The sequence below is a fragment of the Erpetoichthys calabaricus genome, chromosome 11 (genome assembly GCF_900747795.2).
Source record: "Erpetoichthys calabaricus chromosome 11, fErpCal1.3, whole genome shotgun sequence".
NCBI classification, from domain to species: domain Eukaryota; kingdom Metazoa; phylum Chordata; class Cladistia; order Polypteriformes; family Polypteridae; genus Erpetoichthys; species Erpetoichthys calabaricus.
The window spans coordinates 141,366,847-141,380,629 of NC_041404.2; the positions used below are offsets into that span (position 1 = coordinate 141,366,847).

The window sequence follows — 13,783 nt, forward strand, 5'->3', positions numbered from 1 at the left end:
AGAAACTCACTTAGCCGCTGACAGACAAGGAGGGCCAAGCACATCCGCAAAACAAAACCACCGACTCTGCATTTCAATTTTTTTTTTCCCCTGACGATTTCAACAGTTTCTAGGAGCCTGGGCTTTTTACAGCACGGGCTTACACAACTGGTTAAGGTATAATTACCTTCATGTCCTTCAAATAGCAGGAGAGATATGAAACACTGATATGTTCAAAACAGTAGCTACAGTCATAACACGAATTGATTAGGGATAGTGCTGGGCGGTATGACCAAAATTCTATATCACGGTAGTTTTCAAAATTATACCAGTTTCACGGTATTCAACGTTTTTTACCCCATGCATGAGTGGATGTTAACCATATTTTCCACTGCAATTACTGCAGTAGACTGGCTAAGAATAACCTATTCCAATGACATGAGAATTGTACATTGTACAAAAAACATTTTAATGTGCACACAAGTATTAATACAGGTTTGCATGGCCCCATAAAGTGATAGTTTTCAAGGGGGTGGCACTAATGAAGAGCAGGAATCACATTGCATGACAGTTTGCAGTCAAAATATAGAACCTTTTTATTGAACAAATTTTGTAAACAACTCAAACTAAAATTTTGACAACATATTTTCAAACCATCCAAAGAGGCATTTAGACTTTGTAAAATATCCAGAGGTGCTTGTCAAAAGTTGTATTGCACTGAACATGTCTTAGAAAAGGAATAAATAGTAAATATTTTTTGTAAACCAACTACACTTTGTTAATGTTAACAATTTCTGTCCACTGACACGTTAAAGTGACTTTTTAAACAACTTTATCGTCATTAAACTGCATAATATTTAAACTAATAAATAAAATAATACTGCAACTTCCAGTAATAATACTATTACTTCCAAGACTTCAAGCCCAGGTGCATTACACAGTATTCACCAAATAAAAATAAAATAAATTATAAAACTTGGTGATGGCATCTTTACCAACTGAACCATCATAAGACAAATTGCATTAATATGGACCTTGCTTCAAGCTAAAATATATACATAAATAATAAAACTGCAACTTTCATTTATAATGCTATTGTGGTATAGACCTACAGAATCGTATTTGGGCCACAGTGAAAAAAAAAAAAAACTACGTCGAGAATAAAGTCGACATGTTGACTTTATTCGACATTTCCACTTTATTCTCGCTTTCTATGTCGAGATTAAAGTTGACATTTCCACTTCAATTACAAAATAAACTAGGAGAATAAAGTAGAATGTTGTAAACTAAACTTCATCCTAAAATCAATGTTTAATTTACTAGATTTTCTCAAACCCCGTCATAAGTTAATGTAGCACATTAAATGCTTTGTATTAAGTGTTCCTGAACCCAGTTGTTAATCGCGACGCGCTTCTTAAACTGACTTCCTCTACACTAAGAGGATGCGCCGGCAGCGATCGCCCGCACAGAATCCATTCACTTCATGATATTCCTGCTCTCAGAAAATTTAGAATGCTAAGATAAATACTTGATATTTTCATGATGAAAATGCATTAAAGCAGGTATTAAACATGCACAATAGTGCTGCTCCCTCGCAGTAAGAGGTCCCCAGGTGTACGTTCAGTGTAGAGAACTTACGGCAGGTGTGGCGAGGCTTCAAAAAACTGGATGTATGAATGGGTATCGCACAGGGTTAACTTATTTTGTGTAAATGTTGGGTTCGTGATCTGGTGGTCGGAGACAATGAACACAGAATTCAATGGATGTTCTTCTGAGCGGCCTTTATTGCATGCGGTGCTGTATCTGTCTGAAGTACCAAACCCCCAGTTCCTATCTTTCCTTTTTCCTGAACGCATATCACAGGGTGAATATGAGCAAAACATATGCTAGCAGGATTAATATAGCATAACAAAACCCCACATCCTACATGACTTTGAAAGGAAACTGAAGCACGCCGAGTAAACCCCACAAGAAAAACATGCAAATTCAAAGCAGGAAACACCCAGGACTCCATTGCTGCGAGGGTAGCAGTGCAATCTCCACGCCACCATGCCCTCACATTACTAATACATGTTTTAATGCATTTCATCATGAAAATTATATCAAGTACTTATCTTAGCATTCTAAATGTTCAGGGAGCAGGAATATCATGAAATTAAAGTATTCTGTGTGGTGATCGCTGCCCTGCACCTCCTCTTAGTACAAGAGGAAGTCAGTTTAAGAAGCACGTAGCGATTAACATGGCTCCGGGAACACTTCACACAAAGCATTTAATGTGCTACATAACTTATGACGGGGTTTGAGAAAATCAAATATTCCTTTTAAGATGAAGTTTAGATTACGATGTTATACTTTAATAACAAATTACGAGAATAAAGTCAACATGTCGACTTTAATCTCGACAAACGGCGAGAATAAAGTCAACAGTATTGAAAAAAATAAAACAAGTACAACTATGGCTTGCAGTATTATCCAGTAGTATAGAAACAGTATTCACACATTTGAACATAATGGTCCACAGCCAACCTTTTAAATCCAAAGTATATCCAGACAACAGACAGGACTCCTTTTTCCAGCAAAAGTTCTTCTGTGTCATCACGTTCAACTTTATCATCTGCTACAGCTTCAGTTTCGGAATGTTCTCTGTCCATTTTCACCGAGCAATACCTGCACTACCACATGTACTCCGTTATATGTGTGTTTAGCGGTGTAGCAGTGAAAAAGAGCCCCCGCACAACACCTCCACTAATGCATGCACTCCGTTGCATGTGTGTTTAGAAGTGAAAAAGGTCCCCGTGAAACAGTTTCCCGCTACGCCACGTTCCAAACGTTGTTTAGGCAATTTAAACCAGTGTTGCGGTATAAGAAAAATCAATATCATAACAAAAATAAAAAACGGTTTTCGGTATGAACAGGTATAACGCCCAGCACTAATTAGGGAAATGTGATACATACAATATACACACAAACCTATTCTGTTTAAAATATATATTTTATATATATATATATATATATATATATATATATATATATATATATATATATATATATAACCTGTTTACTAAACAAGTATATATCGCTTCCACACATTTTTTGAAAGGCAATTTTTTCAATGTATACATTTGTCAGTCCTTTTTCCAAAGCCTCCCATACCAAGGGGATGTTAGGTTAGTTATGTGCACATCTGTATTTCACCTTGTATGCCCAAAGACTTGTGTGGGTGTGTGTGTCATATTTTTTTCTTTTTTTCCCCTAAGTCGTCTTCAGCTAGTGTGTGCTTGTGTGTTAATGTACAGGATTTGCAACATTTCAAACAGAACAGGTTTGTGTGTATATTGTGTGTATATTGTATGTATCACATTTCCCTAATTAGCGCTGGGCAGTATACCTGTTCATACCGAAAACCATTTTTTATTTTTGTTACGATATGGATTTTTCTTATACCGCAACACTGGTTTAAATTGCTTAAACAACGTTTGGAACGTGGCGTAGCGGGAAACTGTTTCACGGGGACCTTTTTCACTGCTAAACACACATGCAACGGAGTGCATGCATTAGTGGAGGTATTGCGCGGTGAAAACGGACAGAGAACATTCCGAAACTGAAGCTGTAGCAGACAAAGTTGAACATGATGACACAGAAAAACTTTTGCTGGAAAAAGGAGTCATGTCTGTTGTCTGGAGATACTTTGGATTTAAAAGATCAGATGTGGACCATTATGTTCAAATGTGTGTATATTATATATATATATACAAAATCCTAAGCCTAAAAGTGCAATGGTGATGTTATGTCACGCTTTTTGTAACGTTTTAAATAGGACTTATTTAAAACATCTACATAAATGTTTGGCATCATTCTTTTCAGAATTTATCGAACTTTAATGTGATGTTATTAGATTTTCAGATTCTTAATTCCATTTTTAAATTATAAACTAGAAAATTTCAAGAACTCACATCCCACAAGACAGGACTTTGTACCAAAACATTTAACTACACGCCCGGGTCTGGAAATAAAACACAAAGAGTAGGACAGATGCTGTACAGGCATTTAAATGTTCAAAGAGCTGTGCGAGATGCAGATCACATAACACGGCATCAGCAGCAAGCCAGCAGCTGATCGAGCAAAGACGAGGTTTTTTTTAAAAAAAAAAAAAAAAAACTGTTTCATTGTATCACCGTTTAAGAGGGGGTTTTGGAGGAGCGACCGTGTCTCCTTGGGGTGCATTCAGCCCGCCTCTTCAAAACGCAAGCAGCAGAGACACGAACTGGCTGGTGAGCAAAGCAATTGGGGGGAACCCCCTGGTTTTTAAGTTAAAATAATTGACTGCACTTTTATCCGGCACAAACCTGTATGCACCTAGTATCAAACTGTATCAAAAGTATCACCAATGACTCGAGCAGGTCATCACTTATTCCAAAAACTCCCCTCTGGTGAGCGCCTTAGGTCAATTAAAACTAATCGATATTTAAAAGTTTCTTTCTCAGAGCCACAGCTCTCACAAAGCAGTAATGTAGCCTGTCTTCCTCATTTAGGTTTGTGTTTCATATATGAAGGTGTGGGTGTGTATCTACTGTATATCCAGAAGTATGTGCACACATATGCATACACTCTACACACACATATTCATTTATTCTTCACCAGATCATAATGTATGTACTTTTGTATGTGATGTTTCCTGTTATAAGCAGTTCCAAATCCACCACCTTGAAGTCTGGTACCTTAAAAGTGACTCTGGTACTGATATGACATTTGCATTCAGACCAAAGCACTTGCTACTTAATATCAAATCAATGACGATATACAAAAGTCATACAAAAGAAATAAATGTGACTATAAATAGTAAAGTATTAAAAGATTTCAAGTATTAAACTTAATGTGTCTCAAATAAATACCAAAATGTATGACATGGTACATCTGTTTGCCTTAACACATTCTCAGAATTGTAGTTTAAGCTCTGCATTTCTTAGCACTGGCCCTTTTGTATGCTTTCACAAAGCAGTTCACATTTCACCTAAAAAGACAGAATTATCTATTTGATCCACAAGCCTTGCATTCAACTGGACAAAGCTTGCAATTACTATGTGGATTATGTTGTCCGATTTTCTCCAATGCTTTCAACACCATCCACCCAGCCATCACTGTTAAAGGGTACTCTCAGAGACATGCAGGTGGATGAGCCTATGGTGTCCTGGATAATGGTCTACCTGTCGTGCAGACCACAGTTTGACAGACTAGAGGATTGTGCGAGCGACACTGGAGCGCCACATGGAAAAATCCTGTCTCCTATTCTCTTCACTCTGTACACCTCAGACAATAAATATAACACCAGGTCACATCACTTGCAGAAAGAGTGTGTGGATAAGGGGAATGAGGCAGAGGAAAGGAGTGAGATGGGAGAACTTTGTTTCTTGGTCTACAACTTGCATCATAAAAACCAAGGAACTGGTTATAGACTTTCATTGCACCAAACAGCCTGCACGTCAGGTTACTATAAAAAGAAAGGATACAGAAGTGGTGCGTTACAACACGTAAATGAGGTCCACATTAGTGACAGGCTGGACTGGTCGAGAAAACGGAGGAGCAAACTCCTTTTTCTTTAGAGACTGTGTTCCATTAATGTGGGTAATGATGTCCTTCAGATATGCTGCATTTGCATGTAAACAAGACTGTTCAGAGCTCAGCGTTTGTGATGTTTTACCTTCCATTTTATCTCAGGCATGGTGGTTTCCGGTGTGATAATTCAGAAAAAATGCCAGATTGTCGTTGATTTGATACTTGGTTTGCCTTCCCGGGCCCTCCCTGCGTGGAGTTTGCATGTTCTCCCCGTGTCTGTGTGGGTTTCCTCCGGGCGCTCCGGTTTCCTCCCACAGTCCAAAGACATGCTGGTTAGGTGGATTGGCGATTCTAAATTGGCCCTAGTGTGTGCTTGGTGTGTGTCCTGCGGTGGGTTGGCACCCTGCCCGGGATTGGTTCCTGCCTTGTGCCCTGTGTTGGCTGGGATTGGCTCCAGCAGACCCCCATGACCCTGTGTTCGGATCCAGCGGGTTGGACAATGGATGGATGGATATAACTACAGGCAGTCCCTGGGTTACATACGAGATAGGGACTGTAGGTTTGTACTTAAGTTGAATTTGTATGTAAATCGGAACAGGTCCATTATTCTAACAAATGCAATCGTTGACCGACTGTAACCAAGTGCTCTGCCAATGAATGATGGAGTGTCACCCCTCTGACGTTTTTAGTATTTCCACTTTGTTTTTCATGGTCATGGTTTTTCTCTTCTTTATTGTATCACCAGCACTTGCATCAGATTTGTGTTTCAGAGACATTGTTGAAGGGTGAAGACAAAAGGTTAAGATGAGCTCTTGTGCACAGCTATCACAGCAGGAAGGCACCAGTCGTCAACACATCTGATGTATAGGGTGGTCCACATCTAATTATGCAATTTTCATTACGCTATAAAGTTTATTACATAGAAAATCACCAAAAAATCCCGGACCATCAAGAAGAGTGCAAACTGACAACATGAAGAATCGTCTTTGCACCGAACATAAAGTCATCCAGATGATCTGGATCTGCATAATAAGATCTGGACCACCCTGTACTGACAAGAGACAACTTCCTGATGTGTGTAACAGTCCAAGCAGGCTTGCTATTAAGAATGAATGGGGGCAGCGAGGGGCGGTTCATTACCAGCCCACCTCACAGTCACCTCCACTACAGTATGCTGCCTGCAGCGTACACAACACCACCGCCCCCATTCAACACGCAGCCATCCGAGGCACACTACAATGCTACCCCCAGCCTCCCCGTTCAGCCACAACTGGATCACCGCTTGCAGCATTACCAGCCGCGCACCTAAAACAAACGGGGCAGCCGTGTGTGGTGGGCGGGCAGTGAAACCGCTTGCCGCCGGGAGCCACCCGAGGGACACTACACTGTGCGAGCAGCGAAATCACCCCCCCTCCAGCCTCCATCCAGCCACCGCTTGCAGTGTCCGCAGGCCGAAGATGACGGAGCGGCAGTTACTGAAGCGCATGCGTCGCAGCTGCGGCCCCATTCGTAAGTCGTAGGTCGGATGTCCGTAACCTGGGGTCTACCTGTATAAGAGCAAAACTAATTCAATCTGCATCACTCTGCTCTTAATGCAATTCAACAACAAAATAAAAAAAGCATCTCAGGGTGACTTAGGTTTTCTTTTATATAACTGACTATGTTGAAAGGTCAGAGTTTCTTCACAACTCAGGCAATTCTGGTAGTTTTGGCTTCTCCAAGTTGTTTGACTTGTAACTCTAAATTTGTAGTTATGTTCACGTGAAATTTCTGATTCAGGAATTATGATTTACCACCTGTCCAGGAGCACATGAACACAGCATCTGTGATGGGAAGTGTGATTTTCTATGCTGTTGTGTTCTGGGCCTGTAATATATATCACTTCAAGAGAGGCTCACTGAATCAACAACCTAATACAAAGTGTAGGCTCAGTTATGGGACACACGTCTCGACCCCCTGTAGTAGTAGTAGTAAAGGAGAGAATGGAAACCCTGAAGGCCACTATGAACAATGCTGCACATCCTCTCTCTAACACACTGGCATGGAGGACATTCTATGGATGGACATTTGTGCCAAAGTAAACGCAATCCAACACAAACTACACTGAAATGCAATATATATGTACACTGCATTTAATTTTGGCATGGTTTTATTGTATCCTAAGTAAAGGTGGATCTACCAAATCATCTGTGGCACTTCACTACAGCAGTTTTCGTGTCAGTATGAAATGCAATACAAAAGCATATTGCACTTTAATTCACGTCCGTAGATCATGTCTTAACTAAAAGCCAATGTACTGCATTTCACTTAGCATATTCTCTGATTATATTGCATTTTGATTCAAGTGCACACGTTAGTCAGGCCAAAATTGAAAGTTATCAAATGATCAATCAGCACCTAAAAGCAGCACTGGGGCATCAACAGTTGGGGTAAGAGGAGTTCCACTTCTAAACATTTATGTGCTGTCAGCAAGCATACATTTCGTCAATGGGGTGTGATAAACCAAGACGATGGGTGGTATATTTTAGGTCTTGCTCAAAATGTTTACTCTTATGTTGTCTAAATATTATGTTAAGCTTGCCTTATATTTTTCCATTCTTCTTGTGTTAGTTCTAACCAATACGTCAATAATTGTAGCAATAGCCATCCAGCCTGTTCATAGGCAGATAGTCACAAACCACATTTTGGGGAATATTCGTGGACAGACCTGCCGGTTAAAGATCTACATAATTGTATGCTACGCCTCTTCAGCATATTCGTTCTTGAATGGGTTCTAAGGATGTAACAGCTGCAACTGGAAATTCTCCTGTCACTGTTTCTCTTACATCAACCATTTGACACAGAAGAGAACGAAATTGTCATTTACATTACCAGCTTCCACCTATTCAATAAGATCACAGATGCAACTCCCCATTCCCCATCTTTAGCACTGGTTGAACTCCCAACATGATTGGAGCACCTCTTACCCCAACTGTTGACACCCGTCGCCCCACCTGTAGACACCGCGTTTTCATCTAATTACAGTCAATTTTGGTACGACGAATATGTGGTCTTGAATAGAGACACAGAATTCCATAAACTAAATGCAATATGACTTTCTACTACCTCTAAAAAATGACATGAAACAAGCAATCAATGAATTATGTTTTTAACTATGACACGATAAAACAGTACCAAAATTAAATGCACCACGCACGTGCATATCCATTGCAATGTAGTGAGCACATTGGATTGCACTTAATTTTGATTCAAATAACATTCTATAACTTTCAGCCCATTAATTATTCAGCAGAAGTGTGTCAAGAAATACAAGGTAATACGTCTTTACAGTGCCTGACTGCGACTGCCAATCAGAAGTTTTTCTTTTCCTTTTTAGCCATTCTGAAGTACTAGGGCGTTGTACCATGTTAGCCATTATGAATGTAGAGAAACTTCAAGCAAAATGACACCTTTTATTGGCTAACTAAAAAGATTACAATATGCAAGCTTTCGAGGCAACTCGGGCCCTTTCTTTAGGCAAGATAGAAGGGGCCCGAGTTGCCTGGAAAGCTTGCATATTGTAATCTTTTTAGTTAGCCAATAAATGGTGTCATTTTGCTTGAAGTTTCTCTATAGCTATTCTGATATCCATATATTTATTGATTGAGCTTCAGTAAAAAGCCAAACTTCCCCGGAGGACAAATAAAGTTCCATCTATCTAAACTGTTTACAAAACCTGCACTAACCTAAACGAAAATTAAACAAAACTTAGAAAATTTAAAAAATTATAGTGATTTAGGGTGTTGGTTTAGTGATCTATGTCATATCGGTAATCTCACCGCTAATCCCTCGCAAAGGCACTGAACAAAAATCAAACATTCATAAAGTAGCAGGGTAAAAAATGAAGAAAATCACTTGTCTGATGATGCATCACTGTGAAACAAATGTGTGTTATGAAACTAGGAGTTATTCTATCATGACATTAACTTGTACATTAAAAATATGAAATAACCATTTATCTAAAAATCAATTTTGACAGGCTGACGGGGTTGCCGATTTCCATCCACAGGACCAGCCCTTCGATCTTCAGGCTACGCTTTCCTTCACACGTGCACGTTTGAACAAACGCGGACCTTCCAGACGCTATAACGTGTTTTAATATGGAAACACAAACGGCATACATTAGAAAATAACGTGGTTTACATTCATGCCTATGCTAGCGTAAACTCGTTACGTCGCCGAAACTCTCCTAACCACAGCCGCGCCGACTTACAGCGTTAAGGCTGCAAGCGAGTAGGTAGGCCCCTGTGTTGAAACGCTCCTCGCCTAATCTGGGCGCACGCGACTGATTCTGAAGCAGATGTAATAATACACATTAAACAAACACAAGTTACAACTGTCTTCACTGATTCACATCTACATACAATCAAACTGTCTGTCTGGAGTCAAAGTATACGCCTGCGTTTGTCCATTAATAATGAACATAACACCCGACTCCATACTTACCATCCCTGGCAGTTCCCATCAATTGGTCGAGCAAAGCTCGCATCTGAGCCTGGGCCGACATGGCAAATCTTCCTTTCTTGAGATGTTACTTCTAAAGATATTAATTACACATGGAAACCACACCAATTTTATCTAACAATAAAAACAAAACAAAAACAATATAAACGTTTCACTATGGCCTTTTTTCACTTTCGACCGTCTCTTTCTCTTCCCTCCTCCTCCTCCTTGGCCATACGGCTGCAAATAATTCTGGGAGGAAATACGTCACGCAAGCAACCCGCTCGGGATTTGTAGTTTTTTTTAAAGTAGGACTGAAAAACTGAAATGAAGTGATAGCTAGATAGATATGAAAGGCACTATAAGATAGATAGATAGATAGATAGATAGATAGATAGATAGATAGATAGATAGATAGATAGATAGATAGATAGATATGAAAGGTATTATATAATAGAAAGATAAATAGATAGATAGATAGATAGATAGATAGATAGATAGATAGATAGATAGATAGATAGATAGATAGAAAAGAAAGGCATTATATAATAGATAGATAGATAGATGATAGATAGATATAGTTAGGTCCATAAATATTTGGACAGAGACAACGTTTTTCTAATTTTGGTTCTGTACATTACCACAATGAATTTTAAATGAAACAACTCCACTGCAGTTGAAGTGCAGACTTTCAGCTTTAATTCTGTGGGGTGAACAAAATGATTGCCTAAAAATGTGAGGCAACTAAAGCATATTTTGAACACAATCCCTTCATTTCAGGGGCTCAAAAGTAATTGGACAAATTAAATAACTGGAAATAAAATGTTCGTTTCTAATACTTGGTTGAAAACCCTTTGCTGGCAATGACAGCCTGAAGTCTTGAATTCCTGGACATCACCAGATGTTGGGTTTCCTCCTTTTTAATGCTCTGCCAGGCCTTTACTGCAGCGGCTTTCAGTTGCTGTTTGTTTGTGGGCCTTTCTGTCTGAAGTTTAGTCTTCAACAAGTGAAATGCCTGTTCAGTTGGGTTAAGATCAGGTGACTGACTTGGCCATTCAAGAATTTTCCACTTCTTCGCTTTAATAAACTCCTGGGTTGCTTTGGTTGTATGTTTTGGGTCATTGTCCATCTGTATTATGAATCAATTTGACTGCTGTATTTAGCTGGATTTGAGCAGACAGTATGTCTCTGAACACCTCAGAATTCATTCGGCTGCTTCTGTCCTGTGTCACATCATCAATAAACACTAGTGTCCCAGTGCCACTGGCAGCCATGCACGCCCCAAGCCATCACACTGTCTTGGTTTCATCTGTCCAAAGAATGTTTTTCCAGAACTGTGCTGGCATTTTTTAGATGTTCTTTAGCAAAGTCCAATCTAGCCTTTCTATTTTTGAGGCTTATGAGTGGCTTGCACCTTGCAGTGCACCCTCTGTATTTACTTTCATGCAGTCTTCTCTTTATGGTAGACTTGGATATCGATACGCCTACCCCCTGGAGAGTGTTATTCACTTGGTTGGCTGTTGTGAAGGGGTTTCTCTTCACCATGGAAATGATTCTGCGATCATCCACCACTGTTGTCTTCCGTGGACGTCCAGGTCTTTTTGCGTTGCTGAGTTCACCAGTGCTTGCTTTCTTTCTCAGGATGTACCAAACTGTAGATTTTGCCACTCGTAATATTGTAGTAATTTCTCAGATGGGTTTTTTCTGTTTTCGCAGCTTAAGGATGGCTTCTGTCACCTGCATGGAGAGCTCCTTTGACCGCATGTTGTCTGTGCACAGCAAAATCTTCCACATGCAAGCACCACACCTCAAATCAACTCCAGGCCTTTTATCTGCTTAATGGATAAGGACATAACGACGGACTTGCCCACACCTGCCCATGAAATAGCCTTTGAGTCAATTGTCCAATTACTTTTGAGCCCCTGAAATGAAGGGATTGTGTTCAAAATATGCTTTAGTTGCCTCACATTTTTATGCAATCGTTTTGTTCACCCCACTGAATTAAAGCTGAAAGTCTGCACTTCAACTGCATCTGAGTTGTTTCATTTAAAATTCATTGTGGTAATGTATAGAACCAAAATTAGAAAAAAGTTGTCTCTGTCCAAATATTTATGGACCTAACTGTAGATAGAAAGAAAATTGGCTTTTATCAAAGCTCATTAGATAGATAGATAGATAGATAGATAGATAGATAGATAGATAGATAGATAGATAGATAGATAGATAGATAGATAGATAGATAGATAGATAGATAGATAAACACAAAATTCTAACCCTCTCTATTTATTCGGGCTTGGGACAGGCATCAAGTTGGGCTGGTTTTCCCGCCCTGTATGACTGAGTGAGGACTTGGGTTAAAACTTAAAAGCAGTATCAGGGAACAGACAAGGTCCCAGTTACAGTAGGTCTGCACCAGGAATCTTCTTAAAATCCTTACCTCTTTACTATGGTTATGGATGAGTTGAGTCATGGGATAAAAGACCAGTCCCCCTGGTGCAGGATTTTTTTCTGATGATTTTGTATTGTGTAGTACCAGAAAAAAGGAACTAGAGAGGAAGTTGGAAGATTAAAGAAGGGCTTTGGAAGACGGAGGGTTGAAGATAAATAGAAAGGAGACAGAATATTTGAGGCTTAATGATGATCAGGATTCAGAAGTTAGTCTACAGGGAGTGCAATTGAAAAGAGTGAATAAATTCAAATATTTTGGATCAGTAGTAGCCTAAGATGGAAAAATAAATGCAGAGATAACCTATAGAGAGCAGAATGGATGGAACAGTTGGAAAAATGTATCAGGAGTGTTGTGTGATTGAAGAATTACGTTGACGGTTAAAGGTAAGGATTTCAAGACAGCAGTAAGACCATCAATGATGTATGAAGCTGAGATATGGGCAGTAAACGGAGTGCAGCAATAGAGTAAAATTAGGTGTGTCAAAAATGAGAATGTTGAGATGGATGTGTGAAGGTACAAAGAAGGACAAAATAAGGAATGAGATCAGAGGTACAACAAAAGTGGGAGAGATACCTAAGAAAGTAAAGGAAAGTAGATTAAAGTGGTATGGATATGTGATGAAAAGGGACATGGAATTTGTGGGCAAAAGAGTGATGGGAGTGGAATTACAGAGAAAGAGAAAGTGAGGGAGGCCAAAGCGGAGGTGGATGGATGAAGAAAAAGAAGATCTGAAGGAAAATGATTTGACTGAGAAGGAGGTGCAGAACTGAGCTGTATGGAGAAGGTTGATTGAGCAGATTGACCCCACATAGAGATGTGGGAGAACATGAAAGGAAGAAGAATATATATTTTGATATATTTCTGCACTTACACACATCAGAATGACTAAAAAAGAAGAAAATTGAAAAGAAGAAAATGTCTGACTTGGCAGTCCCAGTCCCAGTGAGGTGTTATACAGGCATATTGTCGTTGGTCTAAAGGAGCCCCAGTCATTTTTCTCAACACTTCTGCTGAATAATTTGTTGTCTGAAAGTCCTCAGTGTTTGTATGTTAGGTTTGAATGTGCAGCATTGTTCATAATGGTACTCAGTTTTGTTTGATGTATGAATGAACTGCTAAATTTAAGAATGTAATTTTCAATACTATGATGTTTGGTTTAAAAATCTGTTACCATTGCTCTTTTTAGGGATTCTTAGTAAAAAAAGTATTTGTTTGATATAAAGTTAATAATAATAATGATAATGATAATGATAATAATGCATTTTATTTATATAGGACCTTCACCATGCTCAAAGTGCTTCAAAGAAATTCAAAATGAAT

General features: G+C 39.2%; 1 protein-coding gene across 3 annotated transcripts in view; it reads right to left on the reverse strand.

Annotated features, from left to right (window-relative positions):
- Positions 1–10,262, reverse strand: part of luc7l (LUC7-like (S. cerevisiae)) — a 44,658-nt gene extending 34,396 nt beyond the window's left edge. For 2 of the 3 annotated variants that reach the window (XM_028814148.2, XM_028814147.2), the window contains exon 1: positions 10,018–10,262. In XM_028814148.2, coding sequence (XP_028669981.1) covers positions 10,018–10,078 — 61 coding nt within the window. In that variant the 5' untranslated portion in view covers positions 10,079–10,262. The remainder of the gene's footprint in view (positions 1–10,017) is intronic. The other variant, XM_051933808.1, reaches the window with a different exon arrangement.
- Positions 10,263–13,783: the final 3,521 nt, after the last annotated feature.